Source organism: Alosa sapidissima, chromosome 13 (assembly GCF_018492685.1).
Source record: "Alosa sapidissima isolate fAloSap1 chromosome 13, fAloSap1.pri, whole genome shotgun sequence".
Taxonomy (NCBI): Eukaryota; Metazoa; Chordata; class Actinopteri; order Clupeiformes; family Clupeidae; genus Alosa; species Alosa sapidissima.
In genome coordinates this window covers 6,420,144-6,444,176 of record NC_055969.1, presented here as the reverse complement: position 1 = coordinate 6,444,176, position 24,033 = coordinate 6,420,144, and the positions used below count along the sequence as shown (strand labels likewise).

Genomic DNA, 24,033 nt, shown 5'->3' with positions numbered 1-24,033 from the left:
CATGGCGAGTTAATCTCGTCATGGCAAAAATATTTTTTCCTTCATGTGTGGCCCTAATACTCCGTCGTAAAAATGTCTGCTTCAATGACAAGAATCTGACTGTTTTACACAGTTTGAATATAACTCACATGTTTGGTCTGTAAGTCTTTTTCTATGTCACGGATCCCCCATAGATTGAAGAGCTTCAGGACAACACGTCGTGTTTCTTCTTATTTCACGAGACCACACCGAGTGAAAGGGTCGGCCACCGGTATTCCACAAGAGGGCGCTGTCGAATACCGATAAATCGAAAGGTCTGCATAAACAGTTAGGCCACTTTGGAACAGAACATATTTTTTGCCTTTTAGTTTTTCACGGAGTTCGTTTGGAATCACACGATATTCTCAACGCCCAGTAGCCTATAAGCAATTTATTGTAGGCTTATAAGGGAATAGTTTCACTGCTGCTAGACTGTATACAACAGGGAAAATGTGTGTGAAGGCTATGTGTGTCATTTAGTCATTTAATTGACACAATTATTTACAAATAATTTAGCATACTAATAAAACGACGCTCAGCACATTGTAGCCTAAATCTAAAGTTTCAAGCAGATCTTTCTCGAAAGAAAATTCATACAATTTGGAAATATCTATTAGCCTATTATTATCAGATAGCCTAAGCAGGTGGTTAAGTTTTCATGAGAATCTCCCAAAGGTGACGCCTTCATCCACATCATTATGTCCTCCAATCCTAGTGGGACTTGTCGGGAGCGGTAGCTTGTGTTCACTCCGTTCACACCGGTTCAATTTAAACCTCTGTCATGACTCACTCTGCATGAGCTTTCGCAAAATGCTTTGGAGGACTTGTATGGAGACGAATGAATGCACCGGCGGACTGCTATCGGCTTCATGAGGCTAGGGATACGCGTTGCCTACAAGTGGCGGCTTTTATTTGATTCTCACTTAGCTCCAGAAACAGAACACATGCAACCCCAATTGTTGTGCATATGCACATAAACTGGGTTGTTTAGATCAAGGTTTATAGCATATTGTAGCTTGGGAGTCTGCACCGTGTGCCCTTTATAGTTGCAATTGAGTTTTATTGTCTGTGGAGCGAATTTGCGCATCATATATTTTTTTTTTTTGAAATGCCGAACTTCTCTGATCACGGTTCCTCGTTTATTTGAATTGTGCTCATCTACGCTTTCACTCAGGAAAGCGTCCACAACTTTCCCATCTCGCCCATCGGGCGAAGAATCTAGAGAGTCTCAGAGAGCAGATCACACCTCTGCTTTGCAAGTGCAACAGACTGATCATAGGACGTCTCAGAACATTTAGTGATCAAGCACATATGCGCTTCTCTTACCGCATTTTATTGACTTCGGAAACTGCGCTAACGTGGAGAAGATATCGGGGCGGATAAACGCTGGAGGCAATCGGCTCAGTATCAGCATTTAAGTGGGTATTTACCGCACCTCCCGGAGACACTCATTCGATGAGCCGCTGTCCAGCTGCGCAACATCACTAAACTACTTAGGAGTGTTAAGTGCTTTTGCTATTCAAGCAATGTCCATCGGAATCTTTGAACTGCTATGATTTTTGTTGGGCTGGAACCCCGTTTTCTTATTTCCATATCGGATGACCAAGGGAAGCTGTCGGATACACCGGAATTACTGAACTGATCTTAGCGCAAGCGGTGGAGGGAATGAACACTGGACGCGTCCCTTCATGATAATCAGCAGGTGTCGTTGAGTGTCCGATGGACGTTCGCTTTCTTTCAGCATTCTATTAATATTGGCTCCGAAGTTGAGGGAGGGCAAGAGAAAAAATGACACGTCTCTGCACACTTGGATGCATTGTGGTCTTCCTTTGCAGAGGTGAGTGGAATTGAAAATTCTAGACATTTCCATAATTAAAATGTCCCCACTCCTAAACTTCACTAACAAGGGAAACTACAACAGAACTGTTTAGTGGCAGCTCACATTAACAATTTGCCCATATATGTCATGGAAAGGGTATGGTTCAGGTTCTGGTTAATTACAAACCGTGGAGGTTTTGCAATCAAACATAAAGAAAGCAATGGAATCAACACAGTCTATGTTTTATTTATTGTCTGATGCTGAGCTTTTATATCTGAGAACCTGTTGGACAGACCTGTCAGTATGCATGGATGCTGAGAAGCAGGGGTGGCCGAAAGCCACAGCATTGCATATGGATGGCAGCCGAATCGGAGTCTCGCGCCACTTCCAGTCTTATAGATGTGGTAGGGTGCAGTCGTGAAGCAGGGTGTGATCTCATTGTGAGTCACCTAGGGCCAACCGTGCCAGCAGTCAGTGCTAAAACATTATTGATGATGCTCTTCTCCTCCTCCCTCACCCGCTGTGAAAGACAGTTGGAGAGTTGAATTGGTGATGGCCATCCAAAGATATCAAAGCAGGAGAAAACATGCTCAAGAGTTGTGCTTTTTTGGATGCAGAGGCGGGCATGAATTAAACAATGCAGGTGCTCAGCATGTGGGTTATGGCAGAAAGAAGGACCAGAGAGAAGTCAGACACATGTAGGACTGCAGCTGAGGCTGATATACGTGTGCGTATATATGTGTATACACAAAGAAGGTGGGGGTGGATAAAACAAGATGTAGGCTCCACGAGGCTCAAAAGTAATCCCAGTAATGAGACCTACCTGTGGTGTAGATGGTGAAAACTGACAGATGGGTAGGCAGAGAGAGTCTCTGCAAAAAGGTGGAGGTGCTCTTTTCCTCCTGCTATGAAAGATGGAGGATATGTTACTGGTGTAAACTGAAATTCCTTGGAATGGAAAAGATGGCTTGGATTGAGTTCATTGGATATGGCTTGTTTTGATTGAAAAACATACATTTTTTTCCATCTCAGTAATTCCATCATGTTTTAAATGTCACCTTCACACTCCGAGGAGAAAGCCAGATGCCACAGCTATGCACTGAAAATGAATGTATACTGTAGCACAATGTTCGACTCGTTTTTTTCCCCTCAGGGAATATGCTTCTTGAGTGTCACTGTTAACTGAATTTGCATGCTTGCACCTGGAACTTATTTGTTGGTTCCTCATGAAAAATGGACTTTAGTTCAGTTGAGGACCTCGTATGTCACTTGTCATTAGTGCCGTTGCTCTGTGGTGTCCACCAGTGCATTGGTTTAGAATTGGAGCTCCGTGAGCTTATTTGATGGACAGCCTGCAATGGCAGAGCTCGTTATGATCCCAGCACACTCTCCAGATACTGCAGCTCAGAGACTCTGGTCCACCAGAGGGTCCCCTCAGCCCAGACACGCTCACTTTATGAGAGCAATTCGCAATAAGAGGATATGACTACACTATGACTCAGGTCATCGAAGCACAAATTGATCATTAAATTAAGACAGATCCATTACTTGGCACGGTACGTTCAATGTCATGTCATTCAAGTCTATAAATATCTCAAGAAGTAATCATTTCCCAGTGCTTTGTGGGAAATGGGGGGGCCCCCTCCAGATTGACAGTTAGAATCACTGGCCTCGGATGCCTGGGCCATCCTACTCTTAGCTAAATGCTTATTTCCCGTCGGATGGATTTTCTAATGGGTATCATGGCACTGGGTGGCCTCGTACTCCAGCCTCCCGCTCCACAGTAAATAACTATCAATTACGCTACAAGAGGACAACTCAAATAAACCCCACCCCAGGATGGGCTTTATACCAAACATCTTAGTCAGGGATCTCTGATACACAGGCCATGTATGAAAGGGTAGTCTATAAAATCAGCAGTCAGGCTATGCACATAAACCTAGCGTGTGTGTGTGTGTGTGTGTGTGGTGGGGTGATAGCTGAGGTTTTGAGAAGCCATGCTGTGTACTGTTCAGAGCTTTATTGGCATCATAATGTGGAAATAGAGGCTGTAAACACCAGAATGCTCAGAAGGGTTGAGTACATTACTCTGATTGCTCCTCCTCAAATCAATTGCCAATCATTACCTGACGACTCTGGAACTCATTGTACGTGTGTGTGCGTGTGCGTGTGCGTGTGTGTGTGTGTGTGTGTGTGTGTGTGGGGTGGGGTGGGGGGGGCTTGTGTGTGTGTGCTTGAGTATGCTTATACTGCAGCAAGTTAGAAAGTGCATAAGTGTATTGGCAGGCGTGGCAAACCCCTCCTGTGCTGCTGCGTGCTGTGACTACATGGGCAGGTAGTGATGGAAGGTGCCGGCTTGGCGCCTTTCTCTCTGTGCATATGCCGGTGCGTGTGGGGGGTTATAATAGCGGCTCCCTAGTGGGCCTCTGCTTCGGCATCATTACCACATGTGCTCCCACAAACAACAAGGCCATTAAGAGTGATTACAAGAGCTGTCTGCTTCGGTGGCGACGCTACTTGCTGCGGCCCGTGCTTTTGGGAAAGGTTCCCCAGGACACGATTAGTGGCTTCCTGTCCGAGCGCGCGGCGGGCAATGACCTGTTCGCGCGTGCCGACGGTCCTCCTCAATATCAATAAACGTGCGCGCAAGGACAGTGCCAGGACACACGGACAAATAAATCAGCGGCAGGGAGGGGCGGAGCGGGTGGCGTACTCGTCGTACGAGGGCTCCGAGTGTGATTAATGTGACGATGAGTGTGTTGGAGTGAAGACGTTCAGCCTGGCGAGGAGGATAGCAACACAAGTTTATGATGCTGTTGTCAGTATGGATGTGTATGTAAAATTGTGAAGACGGCAATTAGTCATGTTGCGCAGGGCTGTCACAAGACTATTTTTGCCATTTCCTGATTCTGTGGACTGTGGAGACACAATGCCAGGCCTGTTTTTCACTTGTTGTTTTTTTTTTAGGTCTTTTTTCAGGAGGCTGTTTGGATTGTAGACCAACTATCTCAGGGAGAATATAAGATAGTGTAGTCATAAGTTTATGTATTCTCTAGAGTTCTTCTATATATATATATATATACTTACAAACCCTGTTCAAATTCTCAGAGGAACTGCTGCGCGTTGGTTCCTCTGGCACTCAGTCTTGTCTGAGATTGCAGGCTTTACTCTGTGTTAGATAGTAGTTTGCTGCACAAACTGTGCCCAGCCTCTCTCGGGGAGGGTTTGTACTTTTGACAGCGCACCGTCAGACTTTGAGGTTTTTTTTATGCTCGTGTTCACAAACAATCCAATTAGTGAACTCTTACAATGAATGAAAATGCAGCTCCCGTTTTTCCCCCCGCCACCCACACTCCATTATTTAAAACAGGTACCTATCCACATGTGTCTGTAGATGCAGGGAAGCCTGGCAGTGTGCATACATTAAGTGGGAAATGCATAGATTCCCAGCCGTGGCACTTGTGGGAATACTGTACACCATGCACTAATCTGGAATGGCTTGCACAAACACACACACACACACACACACACACACCACAAAACAATATCATAGACCATGAAATGTGGCACCACTCGCTATGCGGTCAGGCCACATTTCCATAGCTAACAGAGAATTAGTCAAACAGCTTAGCTCACATCTTGTGCCTGGTGAATCAGAGGCCACATACAGTAGGAGGGAGGGATCGGATCCATCTCCACTCTTCACTCCCGCTGACAGCTGCTTTTTCCACGGGGACTTTCGCTCCCTCTCTCCCTGGTGGCCCCATCTCTCTCTTCATTCTCTTGCTCATTCCCCACCTCCTCTCCTCTGCTTACCATTCCCATGTGAATAGGGGTTCAAATCATTTGGCTTCGCTGTCAGCGACGTGTTTCTTCTGAGTGAGTTTCTTCTTTTTGAGGGACGTCAGTCAGCATGTCAGGGTGCTTGTTTCTCCCTTCGTTAAACTCATTAAATCACGTCATACCACAAGAGAGAGAAAACTAGAGAAAAAAAAAAACAGCTAAGAGCTTCACAGGGAGCTCAGCTGAAAAGCTGTCCCTCGGCAATAGTGGCACATCAAGGCTTTTAATGTTATCTCCAGAGGTGAGGCGCTGTGTGAAATGCAAGTTTGTGATGGATTATGTTTTGAAGTGTTTTGATAGATGGTATAAAGGCATTCACTATCCTGGATACCACCAACCGTGATTTTATTTCTCTCAGAAGAAACTCTTTTTTTTTTTTTGTACCTTGACCTTGCTGTCCTCAAGCAACCTCATTGAGGTGATTTACTTTCAATAAGACTCAAAAATTGCCGTCAAAATACAACATTGTGTTCGTTTATTAGGAAGGCATTTTTATACAAAAATGCTCATTTGTGAATTCGGGAGAAGAGAAGGAGTACAGAAAATCAGGAGCAGGTAGATGATTTCATATTAAAGAGTTACAGGGAGGCTACACTGGGTGCTCAACTGAAGCGCTCCATTCACGTAGTGTAAAAATAGTTTTAGAAGACTGGTATAATTTTTTCAAACGTACGTGCGGCTGTCACATCTGGTGTAGTCAGTTCCATTGATTATAGTGGAAGCTAATTGTTGCAGCAGACGCTACACAAACGGAACACTTCAGTTAGCCTCCCTTTTATAGTTTGTAAATGATGAGGGTGTTGGTGGGCAGTATAGGACATTGAATTCTTTGAGGTATTTAAAGCTATGCCCGTTAGAACCAAGTATGTTTAGAGTATTTTGAAATCAATTCTACCTTTTTCAGGTGTTCAGAGAGGCAGGTACAGTTTGTATGAATGTGTGCATATCTGTGCAACCAACATTTTCATCTCCAGTACACTGTCTAAAACTGCATGGAATGTAAGTGGCTACATTGATTCTTCACTGTGGTGTTCTGTAGGCTTCATGATTTCAGGGAGAATTCTGCTTTTTCTGTGTTATGCCCATCGATCTAACAAACTGTAGAAGAATATACAATATTGTCATGAGGATTATTAATGTACACTGTATGGTTACTCAGAGCATTTTCAGCTAAATTTGCTGGATTTCTGACAGCAAAGCCTACAACTGGGATTAATATGACATACAAGTGTTTCTTCTTTTAAAATAATATAGTGATGTTTCTGAAGAGGATTAGGCTTGCTTTACATATCATTACTTTATGGTGAGGATTTGCGAGATACAATGTTAGAGATTTTGGTAGGTTCCCCTTTGCAACTGGTCTATTTCTCATTACAATCTGACTAGATGGAGGCTTGTGGCCTTGCCCATTTTGGCAGAAAATTGCAATCTGCAGCAGAGCAGATTACATCTATGAATGAGAAAATACTTTCCCTTCTCACTGCACAGCGCTCTGTTGTGTTTGTGTGTGTGTGTGTGTGTGTGTGTGTGTGTGTGTGTGTGTGTGTGTGTGAGTGTGTGTACGTGTGTACCCATGTTTGTGTGTGTGCAAGGGCGTAGGTTTGGTCTGAGCTTTGGTGGGGACACTACCCACTACCCCCCCCCCCCCCCATAAAAAAAAAGGCACTCAACTCTTTCACCAGCCACTATAGATATATAAAATGATTAAAATTATTGATCTAACTTGATCTAACTATACTGTGTAGCCTACATAATCTGATTTTAATATGTACAGATATGCAGGCTAACATTTAACATTTATTTTCTATTTGGTCTCTTATGAAATCATCCATTGACCCATTTAAGCACAGCTCAGTTTTAAGAAACTTAAATACATGCATGCTTAGCATTTTGTGAAAAGAAATCATTAAGGCTACATTGACAAACTCTTAACCATGAGCTGCCTATATATTCTCTGATTCTAATATTTACAGATATCTAGGCGATGTAAGCACAGCTGTTTTAAGAAATGCTTAAAGCCGAAAGACAATGTTGAATTTTGCTACAATTTATTTAAAAAAACCGGATTACTCTGGGAATGCATTACACCTTTGTGTTCGGTAAGGTCTGCTGTTTATTCTGATATATGGTTTGTCATGTGTTGCGTGAAGAGTGTGTAGGCCTATGATATTCCACCGAGACGAATGGATGTGGAGCGCAGAGAATAATTATTAGCCTACATCTCTTGAAGTTATTTTTCTCGCTAACTGTGTATCACAGCAAATAGTGGCTAGCCAGCACCGTTTAAAAGCTGAGAAAAGGCTCTTTCATGTGACATGTGTGATGAGTAACCTACTTCTCGGGGAGTTCAACAGAGAAGAATGGGTGAATTTGGACGCACTTCATATGCCTTGTAGTGAAGTGAAGCTGAAGCGCTGCGCCATGCTGCGCAGGAGATTGGGGCTGTTATAGGTAACTTCAAATCAGCACGATTTACCCTTATTGGCTACTGTACATTACAAGATCTGTACGAGATGATCCGCAGTACTGAAGTGAGAAATGATTTAACTCTTTGTGTAGCGCATGTAAGCGCTTTTTTCCCCATTTCCACCTGAATATTGGTGGGGACATTTCAGTCCTAATTTGACATTGGTGTGGACACGTCCTTCGGTCCCCACGCAAATCTACGCCCCTGGGTGTGTGTGTGTGTGTGTGTGTGTGTGTGTGTGTGTGTGTGTGTGTTTGTGTATAAATGTGTGCCCCTGTGTGTATTTGTGCGTGACCACCTATGCATTTATGTGTTTTGCATGGCAGTTGCCTTCGTTATGATGCAGTCAAAATCCCATAGCTGAAATCTTAATTACATCCATTATTGTTATGATAACATTATGATTTGGACGCCCCTTTGCCTCCCCAATCTCACACTGTATTCTTTGTATTTATTCTGTACTGCTGTTTGTCGTCTTTCTTTACAAGTTGATGGGGCATTTCAGGCCCATGGCACAAAGTGGCCATTGTCATTGGAAAATCCTGCTGACCTTTGCATCATTTACATCGGTCTTTCTCCTGAAGTGATCCTGATCTCAGATAACACTCACTCCACACACACACACACACACACACACACACACACACACACACACACACACACACACACACACACACTCTAAGTGACCCTCCCCCTTGCCCTTCAGACTTCAATTTAATTACAGGGTGGGGTAGCCCGGGCACCATTGAATTTCAGCCGGGTAAATGCAAATGGAGGTGGATAGGCAGTCTGGTGGTGGAAGGCTCCCTCTCTTGCCTATATCACAAGCGACAGATAAAACCAGGCGGACGCTCCTCATCTCACTCTGCACAGGCTAGGCAATTTCCTCTCCCAGCTGCTCCTATTGGCAGATCCCTTGTGGCCACTGTACCATGCCCCAACCCCCCCCGCCCCCCATTTCAGACGACACCCTTTCCCAGCCAACTCACAATAAGGAGAGGAGTGCGACATCTCTCCACTGCCCCCCAGCCCAAAGGGAAATACCGGAAAGCTGTGCTAGAATTGATAAAATTACACAATGTATAAATGGGTTTTGTTGGCTTGCTTGCTTTTGTTGTTGACAATGCACTTGAGCTGTAGACTGACTTTATTATGCCTCTGCAAAGATTTTAACAGTGATGCATTCGCCGACCCTGAACATTGGGCTCCACTAGTTTCAAAATGAATTTTCATCAGGGCCCCTGTAACATGAATATCACATTCTGTGTATATTCTGTTTTATTCACAGCAAGAGGCATTTGGGCTTGGTGCACTATTCAAATACTAGTTAGTCCAAACTAGGGCTGGGCGATATAGCTGAAAACTGTATCACAATATAAGTATTTCATATCGGTCGATATCGATAATTATTGATTTTTAAAAAAATCTATTTCAGATAAGGACCAGAAGGGGGAAAAAAGTTCAATTTAAACACTTTTAATTTAAACTTAAATTGTGCACGTAAGTCTGAATGAGCAGCACTGGTTGAAGCCTGGAAATATTGTAAACAAAGTAATTTGCTAGTTTATCATAGTAAGTCTAATGGTTAGACTATTCAGTTTCCCCACGTGTGTTAAGTTTCAAATTAATACTTTTTCTCCTTGGGACAGGCCCGTTTGAGTCTTGGAAAATACTTTTCCATTTGCATCGGGATTGAGTTGATTAGAATTTAGCAGTCAATTTCAATGCAACAGTTTTGAACAAATTCGTGCAGCGTGCTAATGATGCTAACCGGATTTAATAGCAATTCAGTCGTCTTGCACGATTGTGAATGTTTGGATTACATGCGCATGCTGAGGAGGGATGCACAGAGAGAGAGAGAGAGAGAGAGCAAGGGCGCACGGGGCAAGGAGAGAGAGAGTCTGTGTTGAGGTTGGCCTACTTCTATCATCTGCTCTGTTAGAGTTGCACATACTAGCTACAATGCAAGATATATTTAGCCTATTTATTTATGGACAACGTAAGGCGGGAGGTGTGTGCTGCTTTTAATTATCGAATGTTCTATCGAACGCATTTTTTTATTGATATCGATTACATGCCTATTGCGATACATATCGCTATCGTTTTATCGCTAAGCCTTAGTCCAAACATTTTTTTTAAAAAGTGATCACTTATTGGAAATATTGATTTATGCAGAATAGGACAACCTGTGTTTAGTTAAGGATGGAGACATTAGTGATCTTTTGCCAGCGTGACATGACATCTTGCCCTGGCCTCACCGAGAGGTCATCCGCACTCCGCCACTTCCTTGTGGCCCTTGTGACCCGAGGCTGAATGAGGAGAGGGAAATGAAATGGGTAGGTGGTGGAATGTAAGTGCAGGTCCTAAGAGCAAGGTGAATTATGGGGTGGCTAGGAAGGGAAAAGATGGAGTGTAAGCCATCGCCCGCCCTCCCCTCTCTTCTCCATGAATTATGGGGAATACTGCGAGTAACAGTGATGGATGAATAATGAGCTTGAAGCAACTCTCTCACTTCTAAAACCGGAGATAGCCAAGACAAATCAAATGGCCAAATCAGTGTTACTTTGGCAGATTAGATAAGAGGAATATGAAATCAAATCTTAATTCATGTGATACACACTGTATTCACCCCCCCCCCCCCCCCCCCCCCCCCCCGCCCCCATGCAGTGATACGATATCTGCAAAATGGAGACGGCCCACATATCATGTCGGAGTATAGTGCCACTATCATCTGAATGAATGTTGTCACATATGATCTACTTCATTTCTTTAAAAGATAGCTCGAGCTTGACTTCCACAAAGAGCCCAGCGATCCTCAGATGCCCACAGAGCAGCCCAGTGTGATGTGCCGGAGACGGCAGCTTTGCTCTCCTTTGGCCAGCTGCCGGAAAATCACCACCAGATAAATCAGCTTTTAAACGCCCTGCATATAGGGGGGGTGGGGGGTGGGGGGGGGGGGGGGGGGGCAGGGAGGTGGCAGTAGCGGTGCTGGTGAGTTGGTGGTGGTGGGAGTGAGCGAGTGTGAAGCTGGGGCCAAAAGCCCCTGGATTTAAACTGAGCCGTGAAATCCCCTTTGTTTCGCCGTGGAGCTGTGGGGTCCTGGCTCCACGCGGCGCATTTGATGCAGGTAATTGGGCTCGCACCAGCAGCCCTGCGCGTAATCTCCATAAACGCAGGAACACGGGCCGGGGCCACTTGGAGCCACAGGGGCCGTGTGTGTGTGTGTATGTATGTGTGTGTGTGTGTGGGAGAGAGGAAGGGGATGCCATCTTTATTTACACTAACTGATGAGGTCAGAAGCTACCAGCTATCCGAGACATTTGCAATGGCCGCGTCTTGAGACTGTCCAGATATCTGTATTTTTTTCACCTCTTCTCTATTGGTAGTTGATGAGTTAAACAGCTTTTTCTATCCTGAGGCAAAATGGGTTTTAACACGGTTCGGCCAATCTCACACGAGCGGTGAATGGAGTTGCCCTATGTATACACATGCTATATTCCCAGGCGATACAAGGCAGTTCTCGCTGTGTATGAAAGCACTGAGGGCATGAGAGAAGTTAGTAAGTGATGCTGATACACTTCAAAGGGATCTCTGTAGTTGGAAGACTCTGCTTCAGTCAGAAGCAGCGCTTAATATTCTGTGCAGAGAATACACTGTACACACACACACACATGCACAGAGAAAACACACACACACACACACACACACACACACACACACACGTGCACGTGCGCGCGCGCACACACACACACACACACACACAGACAGACTATAGAGAGAGTACCACAAGCTGAGGACACCTGGCATCTCTGGTCTTATTTGTTTGACTTATGGCACATTAGGCTGAACTGCTGCAGAGTCTCACCCTGTTGCATTTTAAATTTAGCCTGAAAGTACACCACACTGTTTTTGAGCTAACGCTGTGCCAGCACTTTTTCAGGTGGCTACCACATACAGTATATAGCGGTGAGTGAGTCTCTCTCTCTCTCTCACTCTCTCTCACTCTTTCCCCTTATACAGAGAGAGAGAGAGAGAGAGAGAGTCTTCCAGTGTGTTTGTGTGTGACAGTGTGTGTGTGTGTGTGTGTGATATTGGGCTCATGTTCAAGGGTAATTAGTGCCTTTTTCCAATTCTGTTGTCGTACATTTTCTCCCACAGTCTTTTCATATGCTAATGCTATTAATTTACCCCTTGGTGAGCGCGTCCCATCAGATTTACATTTAGCCCTGATTTACTCGTCCTCTTCCTGGAGCTTTACCCGCAACAGTAATCTGGTGACCTCTTGCTCCTGGGGTTCCGCTAACACTGCATTAATAATTTTTTTGACATGGATTTTAATCAGACCCTGCTACTTGCTCCCCTGCAGTTCCAGTCAGAATTACATCTGGTTGCCATCTGTTAACCGTCTGAGTGCCGGTATGCCGGCAGTTGAGGGTGAATCCCAGAAAAGATAAGATTCCCCCTTTAGCAGCTGTCTTTCGCCTCATGAGATGTGTCCGGTTTGAAAAGTTTTCTTAGGATGAAAGGCTCGACATGTTGCTCTGCGGCTCTGTACCTGAGTGATCCTCTTCTTTACATGATTTTTTGGAAATATTTCAGAAATGGCCTTGAAATTGCAAATGGGGTGTATAACATGATTACCCAGACAAAAATGACTACGTTTCCAGCAAATAACCGCTACCTCCAAGACAGACTGGCAACAAAAGCACTTTGGGAATTTACTGTCAAATGTCCCCGATTTGATATGCCAAATATGAACTGACAGAACATATTTATTGATTAACCAATCATTATTACTTTGTATGGTTTGTGTTAGGATAATATGTACAATTACTTTGCTCTCCAAGGCTTTCCTCTGTATGTGTGTACAGAAAGGGTATGTTTCTCTAAACTTCCCCTGTCTCATGTTCACTTAGGCCCAAAACATATAGTATATGTTGCATTAATTAAATACAGAATGACTAGTCCAGTTACCAAGTTAACATAGGTAAATACGCATTAAGTGTATTATGCAACATACTTGCCATTCGTATTGGGTCTTGTAATGCAACAATAAACCACCAGAATTAAGTAGTCCAACTTCATCAAACGCATCAATACTGTGTGCTCTAATTACCTTCATACAGGGACATTCAATAGCTGATGTGTGCTGGTCTTTCTCTTTTCTCCGCTGTCCTGTCGTTCTCAAAATATACTCACTGATAGATATTGGGATGCCATTCTCATTAGTTCAGTGGATGGATAGGTAAAGGGGCAGTATGTAAGCTTCACTAAGCAATATTCATGATTTCATACTCCCAAGCCGATTGGACGCATGTATATTATTACGTTTGAGTTCGTACATCTCTGCCTCTTCTCCCTTCGCAGAAATAAACAAAAAGTAGCATGATAATATTTATATAAACCCAAATAATAGGTAATAATACGATACTCTAAAAACACATTGTGAAATTCGTACCAGAGAAGTTTTTAAATCTGGGTTGGGAACAAGGTGAAATAGTGGTAAAGGTGGTAAAAATGTTTTGATTTTATTACTTGTTTTTTGACGATGGAATAAATAGTTTTAGGTTGCCTTCACACTGGGTCCGTTTAACTGGACCGTACCTGAATGCGATTACTCCCCCCAAGCCCTGACCCAGCTGGTCTCTGTTAACATTCCATTTTTGTTTTCAGACCTGGATCCATTTGTTTGCAATGTCACAAAAATGGCAGTTTATTTCCTGATTTTGGAACAGATAGCTTTTGAACGGCAACAAGTTCTAACAAACCGTACCTCAGACCACTGTTTTCTAGCAGACTGCACCCGGGTAGACTCATAGACAGTAAAAGGGTAGACTGCATTCACATTAGCAAAAATCACTAAACCATTGGTCCAAATGAACTCGGGTCCGGACCAAACGGTCTAGTGTGAATGCACCCTAATTAAGTTTGGTTAATTTCTAATAAATTATTGTGCATTATTAATTATTATTTGGGGGGGGGGGGGGGTGTAGAGATAGATTCAAACTGTTTCAACACTGCAAAAAATAAAATCGAACCAAATGTTATTAATCTTATATTAAGATCAAAAAATCTATTTGGTATGGTATTGTTTGTAGTATGAAGAGACTTACCTAACACTCTCTCTCACTTAATTTAAGTAGACTTTGACTTATTTTAAGGAGTCTTATCAAGACAAATTTAACACACTGGCAGATAAATTTGCTTGTTTTCAGGATGAGATGTCTTAAAATAAGTGAAACTCTGAACTAAAAATAAGTAAAAAAAAAAAAAAAACATGAAGATGTACCTGAGGAACTAAGATGAGTTTTAGTGGTTAATCAATGTCTGAAGTACTGTACGCACTCAAGCTTTTGAGCTAGCTGGCAGTCTGACCATTAATGTGCAACAGTGGGCTACTTTTGCACCTGGGCTTGGTAATACATTCAGTCCAGCACTCTGAAAATAGATTGAGGCTCCATTTCTCTACAAATGAACACATTGACGGCTATATGTTAGTCTCTGAGACTGTGGTCAATTTTTTGAACGTGTTTTAAAACAAAAGTCTTACACACAGCACATTTAATGGCTTCATCACGGACCTATTCACCGTTTATTTGACCTGTTTACAGTTGAGCAAAACCAATTGAACAAATTATGTTGAACAACAATTTTTGTTGTTTTGTTTTGGAACTGTCAAACCAGGGGCAAGTCTTAAAACATGTTAACAAAATGTAATTGACTAATTCCTAACACCTATCATGACATGACGCCTACTCCTTGCTCACTCTGTGCATCTTAGCTGTTCTCTTAATCTCCCAGTCACTTATTTCCACACACTTTGGTGCCTCAGCCAGCAAAGGGCTAAATACTGTGCAGGTCTGATGTGTCTCTGATGGCATAAGCCTTCACTGCTGTTATGGGTTTCACCAGCTGTATTGCTGCAGCTAAAATGACTTATTGAATATCTCTATAGGCAATATAATGTCTATGGTTTTGGAAAGGGAAATGAAGAAAACTCTGGCCCTCGCAAAACTTCCTGACAGCCAATCCAGGCTTGGCCTGTTAACTTGACTATAAATGCAGCTTTTCATCTTTTCCGATAAATAGTGTGATAAAAAAAATCTGTGGATCAGCAATGTATAAATATAGTGTTTAAAATGAGAGCCATTTTAGCACCCACTGGCTCCAAGACTTGGAAATACATACATCGACGAGCTAAGAGCATCCTGCTCTGCAAAACTTTGTGAGCTCTCCAGAAAAGACTTTGCCTCTGATGTCAAGATTAGGGTATTTCAGTGAAGACTACTGCTTATAAGTTCAAACAAGCAAAATCACAGACTATATCTGTAAAGCTCTGATGCCTTAAAACATGTTAAAAATACCAACTGTGCCTCATCATGGAGGCATATCTCTATGTTGGCTCAGAATTCACAAAGAAATGTGTTCAATTTCATGGGAGGATTTAAGCTCCTCTCAGCAAATGGCCTGCTCCTGTCATCCATGTAGATCACAATGTGCTTTCATCTGACACACAGTGTTCAAAGGACATACCTCATCATCCTAGTTTTGGTGGCAGTAATGCCACCAGATCACTAGTTAGATCAACACAAGCTCAAAAGAGAGCTCGGCTACTGTCTGACAGTACACCAGACAAACACAATAGCGCAATGACCCCGACTTTAATCTCTGTGTTCATGATATTATTTCCTATATGTATTTGACACCATGTTTCTTAACTGTCGTCTCTCCACCCAAAGCTGCCACTTGATTTTCTATGAGTGTCGCCACTCTTGTCCTCTATCAAGGGAGGGTTTTTTTTGTTTGGTGCTGAATAGCTCTGCGCTGCCTCGACGTGTCTTTGGCACCATCCCCGACTGAGTGGGTTGCCCCCTTTCTTAGGCGATGACACTGCCTCTATTGACTGCTGAAAGGACTCCTTCTCTTCGCATTGGAAACCGAGCCGGTTGAGGCATGTGGGAACGAGGCAATGTGCCCTGTCTCCGTGGGCCCAGGGGCAGAGTCAGCGCCCCGCCGAGGTCCCGAGAGACACCAGGCAGACAGGTACAGCAGCCCGGCCCAGTTAACTGTGACGGATCCGCCATAAGCAAGCAGGCCCGGCTGAGGGGGGGGGGGGGGGGGGGGCTTTTCTGGGAGGGACAAGTAGAGGGTGAAGTACACGGCCATGAAGGATAAACCTGAGTTTATATAAAAGAGCTTCAAGAGCGTAGCCAAGTGTGAAGTCCATGTTAATCCGCCATTAGAGGATAATTAAGAATTATGACCAGAGTTTCCAGGTAGCGTCTCCCTAAAAAGCTAGTCTGAGTGGGTGGGATGCATGGTATGGTGTGATAGGGTAAACTGCCAAGTCATTCTCCCTGGGAAGAATGTCTCGTGAGCAGTTAGCGACGGCTGATTTGCTGTGTAATTTAGCCGACGCAAACAAACAAACTAATTAACAAACAAGTAAACAAAGTGAAATGGAATGACGTGTCAGCCTTCTTCATGTATGGTAATTGTATCAGGCAGGAGAGCCAGGGAATCCAGGGAATGAGACTCCTGTCTGTGTTTCTAGTGAGTATTTGTCTGTGTGCTGTGGTTGTAGGCTCATTCTAGATATAGCCTATACTGAGGCAATATTATCTTCCTCTCTATGAATGCCTTGTACCAGATGGACTATTTTACTTTTTTCCTACTCCATTTCACATAATTCATTTTCTCCTTATTCAACTGACCTTCATTCTTTATATAATAAAATACTGCAGCTGTGAATTTTTTTTTAAAAAGGACAAACCCCTTGGCAAGAACTGTTCACAAACAAATAAAAGTGGAGTAAACATGAAAACAGAACAAAAAGTCCAAAGACAACAGAGCAGTGTTTTCATTAAGCTGTGATTATATTTCAATCATGCAAATGACTTGCTTCTAGTAGTTAAGGAGGTGTTCGTGTGTGTAATTGAAAACGGGAATATTGTCTCGCATCAAATTCTCAGCGAATGCATTCACTGGCTTCTAATCAGGGGCGCCAGCACAAGCAGCCGGGCCCAAATCGGAGCTCAATCTTTGCAGAATTGAATCGTTTTATCTTAATTAACTGTGCAGAATCCATCCAGGTTCCTGAGCACGCCAATTTCAGCTACTGCGCCGAGCGAAATGCAGCGCCCTCCCACCCACCCCATCTCCTCAGCCATTCACTTCCCTTCCCCTCCACCTGCTTAATAAACACATCTTGGCTCTCCGTGATATTGACTCGCGAGCAGTGATCCACTGATGGAAAATTGTGCGTCCAGCGTATACTTTTATCTGGAATAGATTATCTACCCCACTGTCAGCCAAAGGACGAACAGAACCAAGAGGCTTGTACTCCTGTACTCCTTACAAGAAAGAATGCAGAACACCACCTCTAATGTTTCCCTACTCTCTCAGGACAGAGTATTAAAACCTTGTCTGCATTGCCCAGACCATCTGGATGTTTAAAGGCAGAGGCTTTCGGACCAGATGCTAAGTAAAATAGCATCATTGCTTTTTGGCCGAGCACTAGCAGAATAATGTGACATGCTGTTGGATCATGTGCCGGTAAAGGGTCACCATTGCTGTTTGTGTGAAATATGCATCCATCTCAGTTAAAATGCAGTCATTTGAATGAATTGGACTGGACAACTGTGAAATATTGACTGAGAATTGGTCTTGTGGTTTTACAGCTCAGAGACCAGTATGTTAACCATTAAACTGACTGCACTGCAATAACAAGGCAATTCTGACCTAATGTTGCAGATGAACTAGTCTAATACTTACAGTATGTCAATAGTTTGCCTGCAGAAGCAGGTGCAAGTTCTTTGTTTGACCGGGCTTTGGTTTAGTTGTCTGATATTTCTGTGATAAATCTGAGATTTTGATTTAAACACATTTTTGGTAGAAGATCAGCCAAAAACTACATTTTGTTCTCCTGGATAATGGATAAATACTGTATTTAACAGAAAAAGAGAACCTGACTGAATAGCTGTTGGAAGGCCCAACAGACCAGCTTGTGATGGGAGACAGCTTTGTTTAATTGCGGGTTTTGTGGCAAAACTCACTAAAGAAAATAAATGAATTGAAGAATTTCCAAAGAGACATTTGCCCCTTATCAACCTCTCATGTACACCTTGACATTCTCTGTTACAATGACATGCAAACTTCATCAAGCAGCTAAACAGCCCCCTGGTGTTCTAAAAAGTAAATAATTGATGCACACACTTTAGGAGAAGGCTACGAGATGATGGCACAGTGTTTACAGGTTGCCATGTCCTCAGTAGGCACTGTAATTAAAACATGGCAGTTATCAGTTCAAGCTGAGGTCTGGAAGACTAATAAAACTTTCAGAGAATGCTTTGTAGCATTATAAAGACAAATTAAAAACCTAATTTGATGATAAAAGACCTTCAGGAAGATTTAGCAGACTTGAAGGTGGTGGAGGACGGTTCCACTGTTCTGTTAGGCCTGCACAAATATGACCTTCATATAGGAGTCATCAGAAGAAAAAAGTTTTCTGCATCTTCACCACAAAATTTAGAAGTGTCATGTGCAAAGAACATCAAAACAAGCTGAAGTGTTTTCCATGGCCTCCACAGTCCCCTGGCTTAAACATTGAAAATCAGTGGATAGATCTAAAAGAGCAGTGGGTGCAAGACAGTTGAAGAATATCTGGGCAAAAATACCCCAAATAAGAATGGAAAAACCCTGGCTAAAAAACATGGCTACAAAAGGCATTTACAGACTGTAAAAATGACCAAGCAGGGTGTTCAAACTTTTGCCTTCCTTTTTGTTAGTTTGAATCTGTAAAAGATAAAGTAATCTTACTTAAAATATTAAGAAATATGTCATATTTATGCTTTTTGAAAATCAGGTCATCCTGTACTCACATAGCTATTTACCATAACATACATTTGATCAAGGATGCCCAAACCATTACCTGCCACTGTTGGTTCAATCTAGATTGTTTTGCCCCAGCTAATTGTCTTACTGTTTCCTGCTCTTGCCAATTAGCGGCAGTTGCCCAGATGAAGAGTTTGTGTTGGTAGCGGATGATGAAAGGTGGTGCAAAAGGCAAAGTCTCCCGGATGCTCACTGTGGCGTCTCATTCCTTTGTGCAGAGCAATCCTCCTTTCCAACTTCTCCATGCCTAACACTGCTCACCAAAGAATAAGAGGCAATTTCTTGGATTATGTCCTCATATTATCCATGCACTGTCAGACTGCAGACATGCAATTTCACCCGGGACCCCCTTTGACGTTTAATTGCTGTTAGCTTAGTTATGTACATTTATATACGTATACAGCAAAAGAATTGGTTTGGAATCTTGTCTGAATTATACGACACAGTGATAACCTTTCATGTCATAATGTGGAACAAAATATTGTCCCAGTTTGACATTAAGAGATATTAAATGATCATTATGGTAAGGAGAGAGGCAGAAGTGGCAAGGGGAGCATATTGCAGTCCTTCTCAACTCCTAGCTGGCGGGGGCTATCGATAGCAATGAGAAGCACTAACATCCATTCAGCCTCCATTCAAGCAGGATGGATTCAGGCAAGGGACTAGAGAGCTTTGATCACATGCCCCCTCTTCGGTGTGTGTGTGTGTGTGTGTATGTGTGCGTGCGCGTGTGAATGAGGTTGTGACCCTCCGGAGCCCTTTTCCATCTTTTGTATATGTCAATATGTGTGTGTGCCTGTGTGCGGTTGTGGATGTGTGTTTGTGTGTGTGTGTTAGGGCTGAGCGATATTATTGAAAAATACTCTATATCACAATGAAATTATTCAACCTGGAAAACAATTCATATCAGTTAATATGGATAATTATTGACCATTTCTAGAAGCCTAGCAACCAAATTAGCATATAACCAAGGTGGCTGGAAGATGAAAAAAAGTTACCAAGCCAAGCATATGGTTTTCATAACTTTAATTTGTCTGAATCAAATACTGCCTTCTTGAGTAATTTTCATGGCATGCACACTGAGGCTGAAGGGATACACTTGATTATGTTAAACTTATTTTTATCATAAAACATGTGAACAGACTATCAGACTAAAAAAACTAATCTGAATGGTTTGATGTAAGATGGACGTCTCTGTGATGGAGATCAGGAACTCTGTTTAGGTCACGGAAGCTATCTAGAGAATGAATGAGGAGTGCTGATGAAAGACATGGTGGTGCTTAAATTATATAATCCCAGTACCCAGCTTAATGACACAGAAGAATAGCCAAGACTTGCTATGTATTCCATCTGGCTCTAAATCCATTGTCATGACAAGGCTATCATGAAAAGGTCAGCATTCATTCTCCCGCCACGATTACAATCTTTATCCACACTGTTTGATCACATGGTGATGGTACAACAGAACATAGGATACTTTTGTCATGTTAAAATGGGCTATTTATTGCATGCATTAAATTAAAATTATTATAAAAAATTATCAAGGAATGTGGTCATGATGGGTGGTGGAAGAAGGAGCCAAGGAGGGAAAACGCTTGAAGTTTATTTATGCATCTGAAGTTTGCATATTTGTCATGAACTTTCCAGGCAGTTTTAAGGCAATGCAGTTTAATCTAACTATCGAAAGTTCTATCGAACTATTTTCTAATTGCTATTGTTGAACTGTCTTTTGTGATACATATCGCTACAGTTTTATCGTCCAGGCCTAGATTGTGTTTTCTTTGAGAGAGAGAGAGTATGCAGTTTTGCATGCGGCTCAGGCTTACACGTAAAGCTTTCTAAGAGCACTGCAGTTCTCTTCTTAACAATCTCTGATCATCTAAGAGACAGCCCCTCCATGCATCCTGCCAAAATCTAAAAGCTCTCCTCCTCCTCCTCCTCCTCCTCCTCTTCCTCTCTGGCTCCTCCAGAGGCCCAATCCTCTCTTCTTCCCCGACTCTGGCTCTCCAAGCTCACTGACTGATGAAGGATGCGACAGGCCTCCTGGATCTTCTCCTGGAGTCCACTCAGCCGCTCGAATGCGAGAATGACCATCGGCCAGCGTGGCAGCCGCCGCTAGCAAATGCTTCTCGCGCGGGCTGGCTTCCCTGGCAACTTGTTAGCTATGACCCAAGCCGACCACTTTAGGCGCAACAGTCCACAGCACCAAATGGTGCCAGCACTTGGCTCTCTTTTCCCCCCATGGGAAAACCCACAAGATGGCTTCCAGAAGGTGTGGGTGACAAGACAGGACTGATGGCTTAGCACAGGTGGCATGGCGTGTGTGTGTGTGTGTGTGTGTGTGTGTGTGTTGGAAGATGCACCTGTGGATCAGGAGGGAACCAATGGCTGTGGTATGGGGAGTAATGTATCTGCAATATGTAAGTGCGTTGGGATTGATCAGAGAAAAAAAGTGAAGTGCACCTGTATCTTGAGAGGGAGCCGAAGGGTGTAAGAGGACGGGTAATATATATGTGTCAGTGAGGTAGCCTCTGATGCACTGCTTGTCATCTAATCGGCTGTTTGGCACTCTGCTGGAACATCACAGCCTTTATCGGTCCACAATGAGTGTGTGTGTGTGTGTGTGTGTGTGTGTTTGTGTGCCTGCCTGTGTGCATGAAAGAAAGTGAACACAAGGCTGTATGTGTCAGAGAGAGACTATGTATATGCATAGTGTGAAAGACCGGGTACTCATGAATGCGTATGCTTTTTTCTCGCTTTCTTTGACCATGAGTCTCTCTCTCTCTCTCTCTCTCTCTCAGAGCTACAGACGCGTTTGTGTGATTCTGATGCTCATGACTCCGTTTCCTTAGATAAGAGGAGGCTATTTATTTCTTAATGATACGGGCATATAACTCAGCACTTGTGGCATCAGAGTGGAATCGCTGAGACAAAAGCAACTGGGACTGAGCAGCTGAACAGTGAGTCTCATCTGATTTCTCTACTTCACTCACTCTCACTCTCTCTCTCTCTCTCTTTATCTTTCTCTTTTCTCTTTCCATTTTTCTTTCTGTATCTGTTTTTCTTTTTTTCTGTTATTGTCATTCTCATTACATAGCTCCCACTGCTTTCCATTTGAAAAGGATGTATCCTTAATTTCAGTTTACTACTTCTGAATCCTGAGCCATTTATTTCAGGCCCAACTACTTTCCTATTTGGTTGGGCATTATTAATATAGGAGAACTTGAATAGCTCATTCGTAGAGTCTAAAAAGCCTTTTGTTGCGCTTGGTCATAAGGTCCTCCATTGTGAAGAAAAGCTGTTGATCGTCAAAGAAATGCATTATGCCACATGAAAAAGCATTATAATAACGTCACAAACCTAAAATGAAAATATTCCCTTCTGTTAGTGGATGCTGTCACTATATAAAATACTACACAAAAACTGTGTAGTACTGTGGGCCGAGTGGTTGGCATCATGAATATATCGGTCACACAAACACTGAATTTCACCATCACAGACATCAAGAATTCAGAGAGATGGCCCATGAAGTCTGCACACATCAGAAATACGTTCAGCAACCAATTCACACATTCACATTTCACACACTTTCACAGTGACTATGTCAACTCAAGCACATACAAGATGCTTCATACTGTATGCACCGGCGAGTTCACATGCACACAGGCGAGTTCACATGAATCAATGTGTGTGTGTGTGTGTGTGTGTGTGTGTACGTGTACGTACACGCGCGCGCACGCTGGCTGTTGGGGTGCACATGAACTTGAGAGACCACCCGCAACCCGTCCACGGCAATCATCCCTCAGCAAAGAGCAGAGGGAGCAGCCGGAGCTGTCAGCGTGGCGGGGCGAGGCGCCGCTGAACTGTGAAGTCTCTCGGCTGGATGGCGGCCCTGCAGGCTCGCATCGGGAGGCGTGTAGCGGGATTTGCATGCAGAGCACAGCGGCGCAGCGCAGCCTCCTTTTGTGGAACAACAAACCCGGGCCGTGGCCGTGGCGCAGGGAGAGCCTGGCATGCTGCCGCACACGCCCGCGAGACAGAGAAATAGAACCCCCCCCACAACACCACCACCGCTCTACAACCACCACAACCACCAAACCACCACTAGTCACCCACCACCCTGGGGGCGCTCTCTCCCTGAGTGAGAACACAGTGGTGCCCCCTCATGCTGGCGGACACAGACAAGGGGCCGCAGGGGTTCTGGGGGGGGGGGGTTGGTTGTGGTGATGGAGTTTTCAGCGTGCTTTAGTGGCCAGAGGTGGAGAGAGAAAGTGGCTTTGTGCGGCGCGAAAGAGACCAGAGGGAGGAGAGGGAGCGATGATGAGGAGAGGAGGAGCAGGCGAGGAGAAGAGAGGAGACGAGAGCAAGTACATCAGCTGCCGATGGGTGCTCACACAGACGAAGAGGCGCAGAGAGGTATGTGGGTACTCACAGAGAAAAACAAAAGAATAATGAAAGAAAAGAATAACAGAGAGAAAGGAGTTTATATAAGACCCCATAGAGGAGGAGGAGGAGGAGGAAGAGGAGGAGGAGGAACGGAGGAGTATCAGATGGGGCCCTATAGAAGTGTATGAGATGCAGAACATTGTGCCCTGGATAGAGCCCCACACACTGCTGGCTGGAGATGGAGGAGGAGAAACAAATTGCACATACCTACACATCACCACATGTGACTCTCCACCACTGCAGAAGTGGTGCCTTGCTTGCTCTCATTGCACAGATTGGTGATCTTGAACGTGGAGTCTGCGACTCTAATTCGATATCCTGACTCGACCCGGGGGACCGCTCCTCACGGCTCCCTCTGGCTCTCTGTTGAGTGTATGCACTCCAAAAACACACTGGTGCTCAAACACAGGTCTGGGGCTGTAAATGGAAAACAAACACAGCAGCTCGGACTGAGCCATAAACAACTCCAGCCCATTAACAACCTGCCGCGACACACTACTGGACCTGGGACATGCAAACCCCTTATCACAGACATGAGGGAGAATAC

The 24,033-nt window shown here is 43.8% G+C and overlaps 1 protein-coding gene across 2 annotated transcripts in view; it reads left to right on the top strand.

Annotated features, from left to right (window-relative positions):
- The window catches only part of si:dkey-112m2.1 (transmembrane protein 132D), a 156,280-nt gene that overhangs the window by 19,335 nt on the left and 112,912 nt on the right, over positions 1-24,033 (top strand). The window contains exon 1 of one of the 2 annotated variants that reach the window (XM_042059215.1): positions 783-1,855. The exons of the other annotated variant lie outside the window; for it this stretch is intronic. Coding sequence (XP_041915149.1) covers positions 1,807-1,855 — 49 coding nt within the window. The 5' untranslated portion in view covers positions 783-1,806. Of the gene's footprint in view, positions 1-782; positions 1,856-24,033 lie in introns of those variants that run through there. 2 annotated transcript variants of the gene reach the window in all.